Raw genomic sequence first — 13,744 nt, 5'->3', positions numbered from 1 at the left:
TGCCTGCTGCTTTTCTGATGGTTCTAACTTTGTGCTCGGCATTCAGCTGTGTAAACAATTCAAATGAAATTGTTGCTCTGTCCCAAGTGGCACAGTCTACATGGTTTATGTTGTAACATTAAGCCTCATTTAATTACTCAAGAAGTAAATCATGCATGCCCCGAGAAATAAAGTGACTGGAAAGATTTCCATAGGCTGGTTAATATCATGGGTGTTATCTGCATGTAATGAAAGAAAATTCTTCTGCTCTTCCCTCTTTGCTCACATCTTCAGAGGTGTCTTTACTTAGGCAGTTAAGGATATTCTCCCTGATAAATGCACTGATTTTATGGAGGATTAACAAATCAAACTAATAAATCACACCGGTAATCTGATCCGTTTTCTAATACTGACTATTAACACAAACAAGTGTTAATCACCAGCCAATCAGAATGGATTTTGATCAGACGAATGGTGGAAGAAAGACGGAGGAGCGGCTGTCTGCCTGAGGTAAATCCACTAAACCTGAATCTGAGTTGATCATGCCCATTAATTATTAATGTGCAGATAATTAGATGCAGAGCCTACACTCATTTCTGAATAAAATTAACTTGATCGTCTCTGTTTTTTCCAGCGCCCAAATCCACAAACACACTGTGATTTCCCAACTAGCTAACTAGTTTTCCTGGATTCTTGGATGGTAAGTTTCTTTTCTTGGATTTAGGGACAACAAATATCTATTTCTGTGATGGGAAACTTTGTGATGTATTTTTGTTCCTGACCTACAGTTTTGAACTTTGTGCTCTCAAACTATATTAAGACTCAATCTCTGTACATAAATGACAGTGTTATATCTGGAGCCCTGGTTAATAAGTTATCCTTTTTTAAAGCACACCATGACTTGGAGCTTATTCATCGTTGGCTCTGTCTCATATAAAGCTAACAGATGACTTCCTGTTTTTGCAGACACTACTGGGGCTTTGCTGATGGACAGAGAGGCGGACAGCAGAGTTGTTTGTGGCCATTTTAAAGACCAACCACCTGCAGAGGGGCCTCCATTTTGCTTTTAGTGCTTGACCTACAGAAACACCACTAAAATGTTAAAAACATTTTGGAGTTTATGCCACTATCAGTAGCTATTGAGAAGTGATTTACCCAGTGAGAAATTAGTATTTAATTTTTTATATTTTTAATAAGAAGATATATATATAAAAAGAAAAAATATAATTTTAAAAGATGATATATATTTACTGCTGCTTACATCTTTATTTTTAATACATTTAACTATTTTTTTTTTAATATCCTAATTTGGGGGTGGATCTAAATCTAGTTCACAGGGCAGAAAATGTTGAATAAAATTAATTTGTTTTAAGAAATCTTTTGGCAATAGATCTCTGTTCTGACATGTACATAGACGTAAACTGATGTCTGCAGTTTAATAAAAAGAGACTTGTTTATATAAAATGATATGTTTCTTTGTATTGCTTTTTGATGAAATCCATGCAGCAAACCAAATTCAGCCTTCAATTTAATTTTGTCCCCGCACAAGACAGTAAAACATGATCTATAACATCTAAGGCTCAGAAATCAGACCAGCTTACTTGTTAATGGCTCAGATGTAGATATATAACTTTGCCACATTTTTCTCTCAAACTTCACCCTGGAGTGCCTTAGATTTAAACAGCTGTGCTGTCAGCTGCTCGCCGTTGATTTTGGAGGCTGCTGTGCAGCAGCAGCAGCAGCGGGCATGAGGGGATGTTGAGCAGAGCAGCAGTGACTCTGTTGTTTTTAATGAAGGGGCTGGTCCTGTGGAGGTATTCACAAATGGGACTTACCAAACAATAGGCCCAGTGTGGAGCCTCACATTTTGCCCCTCTGGCTGCCAGAGGTCTCTAAACAAGGTTCTTTTAATAGAAAAGTACTTTTTTAGTAGTGGATGAGGTACTTTAATGGCGTTTCCTGTCCTCCAAATACTAGCAAACATCAGAATTTACTTTTTGGACTCTCCAGCAACACAATTTGTTCTGGTGAAAAAGTCGCAAAGGAAAAAAAAATGATAATGAGCCACTTCAGGAGCCAACTGGGATATTCTGGGGGAAAAGACTAAAAGATGATGATATGCACACGCTACAATAATTTCCCTGAAGCCATCTGGAAACGTTTTACACCTTTTTAGATTGGGCTGGAATGTGTGGGGCTCTGCTCATTTTTCATTTCTAAGTGTTTCAGTCTGCCAATGAATCCACTGCCACCTTGCAAAGAAAAAAAAACGCACAAAAGTTCCTGCGTTTTTTAAATTTATTGTTGTCGTAAATCGTGAATTGTCAAGAAGCATCAGCTCCTCTGAGATTTCCCCCAGATGTGCTGAGTCGCTAGAGTGCCTCTTCCTCTCCATGGTGCCATGTTTATCAGAGTGGTGCTGAAAAAAAGCAACACTCAGAAACTTGTCACTGATTAGAAAATGGATGAATTCATTACTCTGGTTGGGCTTTGCAGACATTTAGTGGTTGTTTACCATTGTGGAGAAGTTGCTTCACATATCTGCTTTTATTCATCCACCTTTAATGGACGAAATAGGAGACAGAAGTAAATCATGGGAAGTGCAATCTGGGAAATTCCTCTCTGCGCCAATTTAAACACCACAATCATTAGCGAAAAATGTTTCATTTAACAACCTGCTGACATGTGTGTGAAATAAGGATAACAAAACCTAAACTAACGCAACTCTTATCCTAATCTAACATCATCTGGAAAGCTTTTAGGCACTCCCAGTCTATCAGGAGTCTGTTCAATGTATCTTAAAGGCTCCTTCATTAGAGCTAAACAAGCTCAGTGCTTTTACCAAGGTTTCCATCCCTCCATCCATCTTCTAAAAGCTAATCAGAGACGCTTTGACCTCCTTCTCACCTGCCAGCTGAGATCTCTCCAGTGTGTTCCAGGTCTGTCCTAGAATCTCCTTTGGGTTGAACAGCTCACCTGGGAGGCTTCCAGGACAAATCTTAGACAGATGCCCAAACTATCTGGCTGCTTTAAATACAATGCTTGATTTTTCGGCCATGACCCACAGCTTGTGGGCAGAATAGACTGGTTCATTGATAAATTTGTATGCCTTTGTAGTTTCTCTCTCGATCACTTGCGTGGCCGTGGCTGTTGGGGCAGATTGGACAATCGCTGATCTTAACGTCTGCGTTTCACCCCTCAAACTGTCGCTAGGTTCAAAAACCTCCTTGATTGCTTTGGTCGGCGATAGTTTGTTTTGAAGATGCCGACTTGTCTGCATCTTCGATCGTGGCTCAAGAGTTGGGTGTTCGTCTTGTAATCGGAAGGTTGCTGGTTCGAGCCCCGGCTCGGACAGTCTCGGTCGTTGTGTCCTTGGGCGAGACACTTCACCTACCGCTTACTGGTGTTGGCCAGAGGGGCCGATGGCGCGATATGTCTGCCTCGTCTCTGTCAGTCTGCCCCAGGCCAGCTGTGGCTATAACTGTGGCTGCCTCCACCAGTGTGTGAATGAGTAGTGGTATTGAGGACGAAAAGCGCTATATAAGCGCTATATAAATGCAATCCATTATTATGATTATTAAGTCACTGTCTTCAAAACAAACTACTGGCAGCCATGGCTATCTGCTAGCCAAAGCAATCGCAAGGTGGTTTTTGGTACAGCAACCAATTACACCAGTAATTGACTGCCAGAAATCACCAACAATAAATTACAGCTGGTTGGTATTTAATCATTTTTCCCCAGTGACAGGTGGTTGCCAGGACAATTTGAATTTCTTAAGTGAATGAATTTTCATTATTTTTTAAGGAAAGCCAGCTTATTAAATTTTACGGTGTACAAAGATGACCAGTGTAGCACAAAGCCTTCATTTGGTTTGGTCATTAAACCTGTCTTTTGGATAGCAATCATGTTGCTTTGTTGTCCCTTTAGATAGTCTTTCCTAAAGTGCTCTACTCTCATAATTGAGGTTGTTATTCAAATAAAAGAAACTTGTCTTTAAAGCTGGCCTGACTGGCTTTATAAAATGGAACACAGTAAATGGACTTGTTTATGGCACCTTTCTACTCTGAGAGCAGAAAGCAACAATGTGGTTGGAAAGGTGTTTCTTAACCCAAAGCATGATCTTTCCTTGAGTATATATGAAAAGAAAGCTTTCTGGTTATGTGTAGCACAAACTTGAGTCATGTTAGGCACCACAGAAGAAGACTGGTTGGAGTCAAGAATTTAGGTTAACCAAGGGGGGAAGACAACAGGCTTCAACAACAGGCCATCTGTTGCTTATTAATCCAGGAGTAATTTAATAATAGGCTTGACTGTTTCAACTCCCTCCTATCTGACGTAAACCAAGAGTCTGTCTCACCTCCAGCTGGTTCAGAAAGCAGCAGATCAGCTTCTTACTGGTTCTAACATTTAAATGACATCATCTCAATCATTGCTTCTCTCCGGGGTCTCCGCTTCGTATTAGAACTGATTTTAGGATTTTATTGATCACTTTTAGAGCACGTATGGGTCTGGCCTCAAGCTGCAGAGCATAAATGATGACCCGCCTATGAACTATTTTGCAGCCCTTAGATCCTCAGTTGGCTTAAATCTAAAGGTGTCCGTGTTTTTGCTATCAGGCCCCCTCGGCTTTGGAACAGCCTGGCTGAGGAGATAAGGTTAGCAAATTCACTGGCTTCCTTTAAATCCCTTCTTAAAACTCATTTTTATAGACCTGCTTGTATGTGATGACTTTACATCTCGTTATATGGTTATCAGCTTGCAGCTGTTTTGTCTGTTTTAAAATTAAATCATACTTTTTAATTGTATGTTTCTCATGTGACTTTCATGTTTGGCTCTCTGTTTAATCGACTCTTTTAGTAATCTGTTTGCCTGTCTGCCTTTGTATACTCGTAGTAGAAGTATATCAAAATATTGTATCAATATTGTTATTAATAGATCAATACATAATTTATAGTGCTTTGACAAATCAGAGACAGAACAACAGAGAAGTAATTTTAGGATTTATTTCTCTATTTAAGCTTTAATTTATAGTGCATTTCTGCACCAGGACAGAGTCTTTTTCTACATGCATAGAGATGTTTATAGCATTTCTGACAGAGGATTTCTTTTGAAAATTTCATGTAGTCAAACAGACTGGACACTCTTTTTTTAAAAAAAATAACCTGAAAACATAGATTTGAGACATTTTAAGATGACACAAACTCATTGCCTTTACTGTACACAGATTGATTGTGCTTCCAGGGGCGCTCGCCTATTCTCAGCCAGGAAAAACCCTGCAGGATTTCAGTATTTGCAAGAAATAGGCAGTGTCAGTTAAGTAGGCTGCAGCTCTTATTTGTGTCAAATACATCTTTAATCAGTGTTTAAATAAATAAAAGAATTGGCTCAAGCTCTGTTTTAGCCGATAGCCAAGACTACAGGACACGAGGGAAAGAAGAAATCACCACATATTTATTGCATACATAAAATACCTTTCTGGATGATGCTCAGTGATTGTATCTTCTTCACTGAACACTTGACCCTGTTTTTCAGTTGCTTTAGCTTTATCACAGCAATTCAGTATCCAAAACTGGCAATTCAAAGAGACGGGCTGATTTGCCACACTCCTATTATGAACCACAAAAGGCAGGACACTAAAGCTTGGTCGGTATGATTTAGTAGCTAATGCACTTTAAATGATTATTACTGGGAAGCCTGGACAGACCGTGCCATTATTTTAACTTTACCCAGGTGAGCAACAATTTAAGATGATTGGTAATCACCACAAATGCTGTTTCCACTTCATAATGTCTCACTGAGCTCTGTGGTATACATCGTGGCTTACTGTGTGAGGCTTTTACTGTTTTAAATGCCAGAAGTCATGATTTCAGTGTACTCTATGATAACCCCCTTCGGTGAACTGCAACATTACGATGCTCGGTTAAACATTACCATTACTTCAGTTGAATAAGGCATAAATTAATTAAAAGATTTTTCACGCTGAGCCAAAACAACTGTAAAATACTGTAAGTTGCATTTAGTCTAAAGCTCTTAACCCTAGTGTGTTTAACTGGTCTGAAGAGTAACATTAGGAGACCTTAACTTTTATAGTTCTTTTAAAAAAACTGAGTTGGAAACAGTAGTAGTACTAAAGTACAGTTATGGCTTGAAATTCAGGGAGTAAAAAAAATAAAAGAGTGAAGTGGATTCTACCAACCAATATAATGGTTGGTTTATGACATAGCTGCCCTAAATTAACAGTATTGGTAACTAAAAAAAATTAATTCTTTTTTTCCTGTAATGGTTAATCCACCAGTATGTGCGAGCTGTTTAATCAGCATATTTTAAATTCTGAAAGATGTTTTTATCAATGATTTTAAACTTTACTGGTTCACAAAAAAAATCAGAAACAGATTAGTAAAACACATTAACTTTTGATTAAGATGCCAAATTACAATTATTTACTTGCATTCCTGAACAGAAAACATAGTTTTAGTGGTTTAATGTTATGCTTGTTTATTTTCTGACTTGTCAGAGAAGTCAAGTGTGCCGGATCAAATTTGGGTATAAAGATTCAGTTCAGCGAATTAAGTAATTTTTTGTTTTAAGCAGGCTTTTGACAGATTTCTAAAGGTGGTCCAAGAAATTTGCAAAGCACTGTACCATTACTTGAAGTAGAAGATATAGTCGACATTGATTGATGATTAACCTTCAAGTGACTGCTGTATATATATATATGTACTATTGTGACACTCTCAACACTATCAGTCGAACAGGCCTAGATAATCTGCTAGCTATAAAACTAATTGCAAGGACTGCAACCGACTTTACCTTCAGCAACCACTTGGCAACTGGTTGGGGAATATAGATTTTTGCCTAATGACTGTTGGTTATCAGGAAGTACAGACAGGTTTCTAGACCTTAATTGAAAAATATTTCCCACCATGAATTTGTTATTTACCTACCAAACTTTTCATAGTTTGCCATCAGTGTGGCAAAGATAACTGCAAGTTATCTGGGATCTTTTCTGAACCTGGAAATATTTTTTATGTAGTTTTGCAGTGAACAATGGCTAACGCACCTAGAGAAGCAAAAGGTTGTGTGGCTGACGCCTCGAGGCAGATACTTAATGACCAAAGTAACTATGAAGATAGCTCAACAAACTCAGACATATTAGGTTAACTCCTTTTTACTTAAACATAATTTAAACTGTTTAAGGAATGACAGACACAAATAAATTATTTTATTTTTTATTAGCTATCAAGTGAAGCATTCCTGTTTTAAATGTAATGCGGTGATTTTAGCTGCTAAAATAGCCTGGTTAAGCATGAGGGTTGTGAGACAGAGAGGGAAAGGGGACTTTCCAAAATTTAAAGTAACATAAATGTTGCCAAGATTAATGTGAAAGGTGCAGTAGGAAGGTGGCTGTAACAAGGAAATATAATAAAAGTTCAACAAGGTTATTAGGAAACCCAAATGTGAGAAATACATAAGACAAAAAGTTGACAACTTGACCAAATGACAAAAAAAGAGGAACGGTGCGAACCCTGCATTCATGTACTCTTTTGTTCTATTGTACTCTTATTATCAAACATAAGCAAAACATTTCTATGCAATACATGAATTTTTAACATTAATCTAAAATTTCTTATGATTATGCAAATATGTACATTTATCTGTCATCAACTCAGCAACCCAAGATTTCCTCTTGCTCTTACTCTGGTTTGTGTGAATTTTTCCACTCGGAAATTTGTTTTCCCTAATGAGTGCGCTGCAAGAACAAACACAGTTCAGGGAAATAAAATGCAAAAGTAAGCTTAATTAGACAAAAACAATGGTGGGAAAAGAACAGAGACAGGAAGTTAAGAAAAAAGTAAGCTAGACGAGGGAATAACGTTCAAAATAGAACAGGAAGTAACTGAAAGGCCCATGAGACAGAAGGCATCATAAAAAGTGACCCAAAGGAAAACTAAGGACAATGTGCAGTGTGACAATCCTTTTAAAGAAATCATTTTTTGAACTTATATTTACACTAACTTCATGCTCAGTTGATTTCACTAAATAGCAGTTTGGGTGCTTACTGTCAAATGTTCCATGTTTCTGTATTTTGCTTGGAAGAAAGAGCCCTTTGTTCAGGAGAGTCAAGATACTTCCCCTAAAATAGTGCCTCACTGCCAAGCATCAATAAGTAGAGCATATGAGCCAGTAAAGTTAAAATCTAATAAAAATAAACACAGGCCTAAATGCATCACCAAATGTACATAACTTCACGTAAATGCTGTATGTGAGGCATTCTGTAATCACATCTGAGACCGCTATCTCAGGAAATACCAACAGGAAAGACAGAGATCAAACGTAACAAATGGAGTTAATTTGCATTTTGTTTTAAGGTGACTTGCGAGATTAAATCCAGCTTGCTTAATAACTTATAATTCTCCTGCAGACCACCTTGGCTCCGAAGGACTTTTAATCATTGCTTTAGTTCCAGCTGGTGTAGCTTTGTGGTGAAAACATCACCTCATGGCCTTTGCATCAACCCCAAACCAGTCTAGTTCTCCTGTTGTTTGTGCTGCCGTGACCTTGTCGATTTCACCACCTGCTTTTTTACTTTCTGCAGGAAACTGAAGCTGGAGAAGGAACTGGCAGGAATGCTGTGGAGGATTCGGTGGGAGGACCTTCAGTTCGAGAGCCCAAATAAATACCACAAGCGTGCTGGCAGTCGGCTCACCCTCTCACAGGTAGATCACAAGATTTATGTGCAGAAAATGATGCAAAATGTTGAAATGACACCCACACGATCTCATATGAGAGCTAGCAGCCATTAAACTTTAAAATCTTCATAATTGTGAGCTTTTTATCACTTTATATCAGGCTGCAATCTGTGAGGCCTAGAAAATTGTTGTCTGTGCCCTGGTCCCTATTCTGTTCTCACGGTTTCTGTAATGGTTGATGGGGGTACTTTTGCCCATTTGCAACATCTGCAACTAGCACCCCAATATAACCTTCCACCTACACCTTCTGTCTATCCCGCTATCAAACAGCTTCACACAGTTAAAAACAGTCTTAATGCCTGTGGTTTAGATCCAACACTCGAGTCAATTAAGTCAATAAGAATTTCTCAGTTAGTGTCTCCTGACTGATGAGCTAAAACAGTTTTAGGGAACCCTAAATTTTTTATGCAGTCATATGCTGCAATAATAATATATGCTTACCGTAAAAAACCCCAAAGCATGCCTGGACTTATCTTGTCACACCATTTGGCAACCTCTGCACTCGTCTATGATTTGAGTTTGGTTAATGTGAAGTAGTTCTGAAAATCTACCTATTTAGCACGTAGCTAAAACAAAACCCAGCCCTGCCCCTCGTTAATTGTAACCTGGTGGATGTTAATTGGTAAAAAAGTTGCTCATCTGGCAGGTTATTTTTGCATGCTTGGTTGGTATATTTCATTCATACAGGCCTGATTATCAGTCTGGACATGTCACTGTGGTAAAATTGGACCCTCCAGGATTCAAAATGCTTGAAGTTCAGAGCTTCCCTCCTGTTTACACACTGTGTGCTGCGTATTAAAAAGCAGTTTGTGGGTTTTGTTAGAAAAAGCAAAAGCTGCTGCCCCAAGAGAGTCCAAATCCTTTGTGAGTTTACACATTCCTGAAAGCTGGTGGTTTATTGATGGTAGCTGGGTTTGCAGTGGCATATTAAATGATTGTTAAAATAAGCCTTCGCCTGGCCCCCACTCCTATATACATAATACGTCATTACGTTCTTAGTATCGGGTTCTGTTGTCTGAGTGTTAATGCATCTCCTTCGGGTTGTGTTTCATCCCACACGTGCAAGTGTTCATGAAAAGCACATGTACACACCTTTTTCATTATTGCTTTTTTGTCCATTTCCTGGGGTGTGTGTGTGTGTGTGTGTGTGTGTGTGTGTGTGTGTGTGTGTGTGTGTGTGTGTGTGTGGAAAACACAGAAATTTTCCAAATTAGAGTATTTTCCAGGGTGCCGTGTGATGCCAATATTTGCATTCTATACAAATGTGCAGTTGACTGTGCTGGCTGTATGCATGCAGTGCGCCCACTTGATTTTTATTCATTTGGTGTGCTCTGCAGACATTTGCAAAATGACTCGAGCTGGAATCTGAAAGCACTTTATTTTCTCAAATATAAGTGAACGATGGTTTCATGTTACGCAGAGAAGTGGGGCATGTTTTTGGGTAGTTGAACCATTTTAGAAATCTACATTGCAGTGAAGTAGAAGCACAGTCTTAAAGTGAACATGATTTAATCCTCTTTGCTTTAATCTACGCACACTAACTGACATTTTTTTCTTCTCACTATCCCTTTCCACCTTCTCAGAGAGGCTCCAGCTACGGCTCCTTGATAACTGCCCATGGAAAATATCAGCTATTTGCAAAAACGGGCTATTTTAAGGTAAGGCTTAGCGAGTTCTGACATTTTCAACTCCTGCGCACTCCTTTCCCGCCCACACATGTGCACACTCGCAGAGAAAAACTGAAGAGAGGAGAGAGAAAGCGAGAGTGTGGGCGAATTTAGGTAGTTGGTTTTAATGTGAGCTGCAGAATGCGTCAATTTTCTTTCTCTCTCTCTCTCTCTCTGCCTTTTTGTGTGTGTGTGTGTGTGTGTCTTTGTTTTTACACTCCCGCCTGCAGTCTGGACAGGGCCATCAACTTGTTGCTGCTGTTAATTTGTCCGTTTCAGATTGAAGAGGTGTGAGAAAATGTGACAAAAAGAGGCTGCTGAATAACGAGATGGCGGGCTGTACTCTTTTTTTAGCTGAATGATGCAGGGTTTTTATATAAATGCTGATGTCAGGATACAGATCGAGCATCTTGTTTATAATTAGGGTTATTGATACGCCTCTTGAAAGTCAGTACAGATCAAGGGTGATAAAATCTGTCACCAGAAACAGCCAATAATTGCTGGACAAAGAGAACCTTTCTATTCAGAATTCTTCAGGTCTTAACTGTGCATTTCATTTGAATAAAAGTTAAAACTCCCACACAAACTGCCGGTCTTGCTTCGTAGTTGCTACAGCAGCATTTTTCTCCAGTCTGTCACATCTGTGGCTCTGAGGATCATCACATTGGAAACAACAGACGCAAGTCTTCCTCTGCAGCACAGCTGCAATCGACCACACATGTACCTGTAGGCTACACTGCTGTTCTCTCTCTCTGTGCTTAATACTGATTCCTTTTAATTTCATGTTTTTTGTGTTGTTTTGTTTGTGCATCCATATATATATTTTTTTTCTCATATGATGAAAGCTGGTGTGTAAATCTGGCTTCACCGCTCATCTTGTGTTGCACACAGGGGAACCTGGTGGCCATCAAGCACGTCAACAAGAAGAGGATAGAGCTGACAAGACAAGTTTTAATGGAGCTCAAGCATGTAAGTGTCCCAAAACGTATTCCTTTGAAGGAGATGCTTTATTATTGCGTGTCAAAGGGAATTACAGAAAGTGCAGCATGTGACTCTCAATTGTTGATTTTATATTTAAAAAAAAAAGAGACAAAAATGGAGAAGCCATCTGTGTGTCTGTTCTCTAATTATTGAGCACAGACTGCAAAGGCAATAATTAATAAACTGCAAAGAGAAAGGGGGATGCTTTCATGGGTTTCTAATTCCTTAATGAATAAAGTTTAAAATGCTTTTAATCACTCAGTAAGCATGGCAGTAACTGGATTGGCTTGGGGCAACACTTCTGACCTACTAAGCCTGTGTTGTACAAGTGCGACAGGATTACTACTGTTCACAATCTGTATCGCTGCACCTCTGTTTTCTTTCTAAAAAGTGACTTCTAATTGACTCGCACAATTTTATATTTCCTGGACTGGTTCTTTTTTCCCCATCTCATTTTATTTGTTTTCCAGCAAATATAAAATATGGAGAAAAAAAATCTAAAAATATGTTATATTATTATTAGTACAACCCATCTGGCCCAGTTTTACTTGTAAGTAACATCAGAATCTAGAGGGATGTTTCATTTGCCTTCTTTTATGTGGAGGGATCAATATTCTGTGCACTCAATTTAGTGTATGCATTCTTCATAAAAGGCTTATAAATGAAGGAACTTTATCACTCCGAGGAAGAAACTGAGAATCATTGCTGTACTTTTAAGGTTTTTGCTTTCATAGCTTTCTGAAAATAAAATAAAATAAAATAATTTAATACATTCAAAGATTCAAATGTTCTAACTTGATATTTATAAGTAAAACAGTAAATGATAAGATGGGCGTGTTGCTGCCAGACAGTGGACCCAGATGCAGGATTCGGCAGATGGAATTAAACAAAAATAAAAACAATAACAAAGCAGGACGTGGACAAACTGACTGCAGACAACAGACTGATGGAAGCTCACACACCATGAGGAATATGCAGACAATGTACACATAGGAGGAGATGAGGGCAGACTGGACACACCTGGGAACACAGCTGAACAGGGTCTAACTATTGAGATATTGGAGGCAAAACTGAACATAATGCACATGAGACGAGGGACTAAAGTAAATACAAAAAACAGGAAGTAACAATCACTGAAAACAGGACTAAGACACACAAATTCGACGTAGACAAGAAAATAAACAAACATGGAGACGTGATTGAATAAAATGGAAATTGAATTGAACTAATTTAACTATTGAACTAATTGAGTTCGGTGTAACAAGCCACGTTCTGAGTAAGGTTAGTTTTTCTCTGACGTTATGATGTATAAAATTCAGGTGCAATATAAAAGCAATGAAATTTACTTCCTTTTGATTTCTTCACCGCTGTCTTTTAGCTTTCTTGGTTCAAGCTGAACTAAACAGCAAGGGAGTGAGCGAGCTTAGAGTTGCTAAGTAAAGGAAAGGAATGCACTGGATTGGGTATTGATGGGGTATGCCTGACCTAAAGCACATCCCGCTTTATCCTTCTGTTTCACTCTAGCATCGACTGTAAATTATAAAAATGAACTTCATTATATTCATATATATTCATATTGACCCCAAAAGCTCATAAGGAAGGTGTTTACAAAGGTCATAGATCAAATGAAAAGTACGGTCTTTTCCTATTGACTTCTGTACAACTGGACTTCTTTTGAAAACAGAGACGTCGCTCCCTGCTGGCTGACCACTAGACGAAATGCATTGCCTTCACTTTTCAGACTCTACCTCGATCCTTTATACACAGTCTGCGAGTGAAACAGATTCTCGTCACTCTTGAGTTTGTCTTCTTTCTTTAAAAGGGGAAAGCAAAGTTGTATTTTGAGGTAAAATGCATCTCTGAGTGCTTCCAGTTGCATCTGTTTGAAAAGAGCTTTACACTGAGTGAGACCTTGGAGGACAGAAAAAATACCCTTCATCTCAACTAGTTGTATTCAACAGGTAATTTATTTGCTCACCAAAATGAAGCAACTGTTTAGATGAAAGACCTTCATAATCTCCACCTGCTTTATGAAAGGAGTTTTTTTTAAAGTGGAACAATTTCAGCATGTTAGTTTTGGGTATTTTTCTCTGGCTCTGTAGCTTATCTTGTGAAAGATAGGTTTGTGTTAGTGTTTACAAAGACCCACTGCAGGATGTTACGGCAAAGGGTTCAGATCCTTTAAACATGTATTTGAGTGCAGCTGCTGATGGAAAAGGTCTCCTCGGCTGGGTGATGTTTACGAGTGAGTGATAAGGAAGCTGGCTGAAGGGGGGAAAACAGAAAATCTTGCAATTTATGTGGTTTGGTGATGGAAACACTGTGTGGCAAAGGGAAACCCGTAACTCGGAAATTGCACCAGTGGT

The 13,744-nt window shown here is 38.7% G+C and overlaps 1 protein-coding gene across 1 annotated transcript in view; it reads left to right on the top strand.

The window, feature by feature from the left end:
* The window catches only part of npr2 (natriuretic peptide receptor 2), a 93,496-nt gene that overhangs the window by 40,736 nt on the left and 39,016 nt on the right, over positions 1–13,744 (top strand). The window contains exons 8-10 of the mRNA XM_085279022.1: positions 8,577–8,697; positions 10,314–10,388; positions 11,289–11,366. Coding sequence (XP_085135148.1) covers positions 8,577–8,697; positions 10,314–10,388; positions 11,289–11,366 — 274 coding nt within the window. The remainder of the gene's footprint in view (positions 1–8,576; positions 8,698–10,313; positions 10,389–11,288; positions 11,367–13,744) is intronic.

This window comes from Mchenga conophoros, linkage group LG7, assembly GCF_057382185.1.
Source record: "Mchenga conophoros isolate Kocher_MC1m ecotype Shallow Benthic linkage group LG7, M_conophoros_male_GT1.1, whole genome shotgun sequence".
In the NCBI taxonomy this organism is placed as follows: domain Eukaryota; kingdom Metazoa; phylum Chordata; class Actinopteri; order Cichliformes; family Cichlidae; genus Mchenga; species Mchenga conophoros.
Note: the sequence above shows the minus strand (reverse complement) of the source record. Positions and strands in the feature narration are given on the sequence as shown.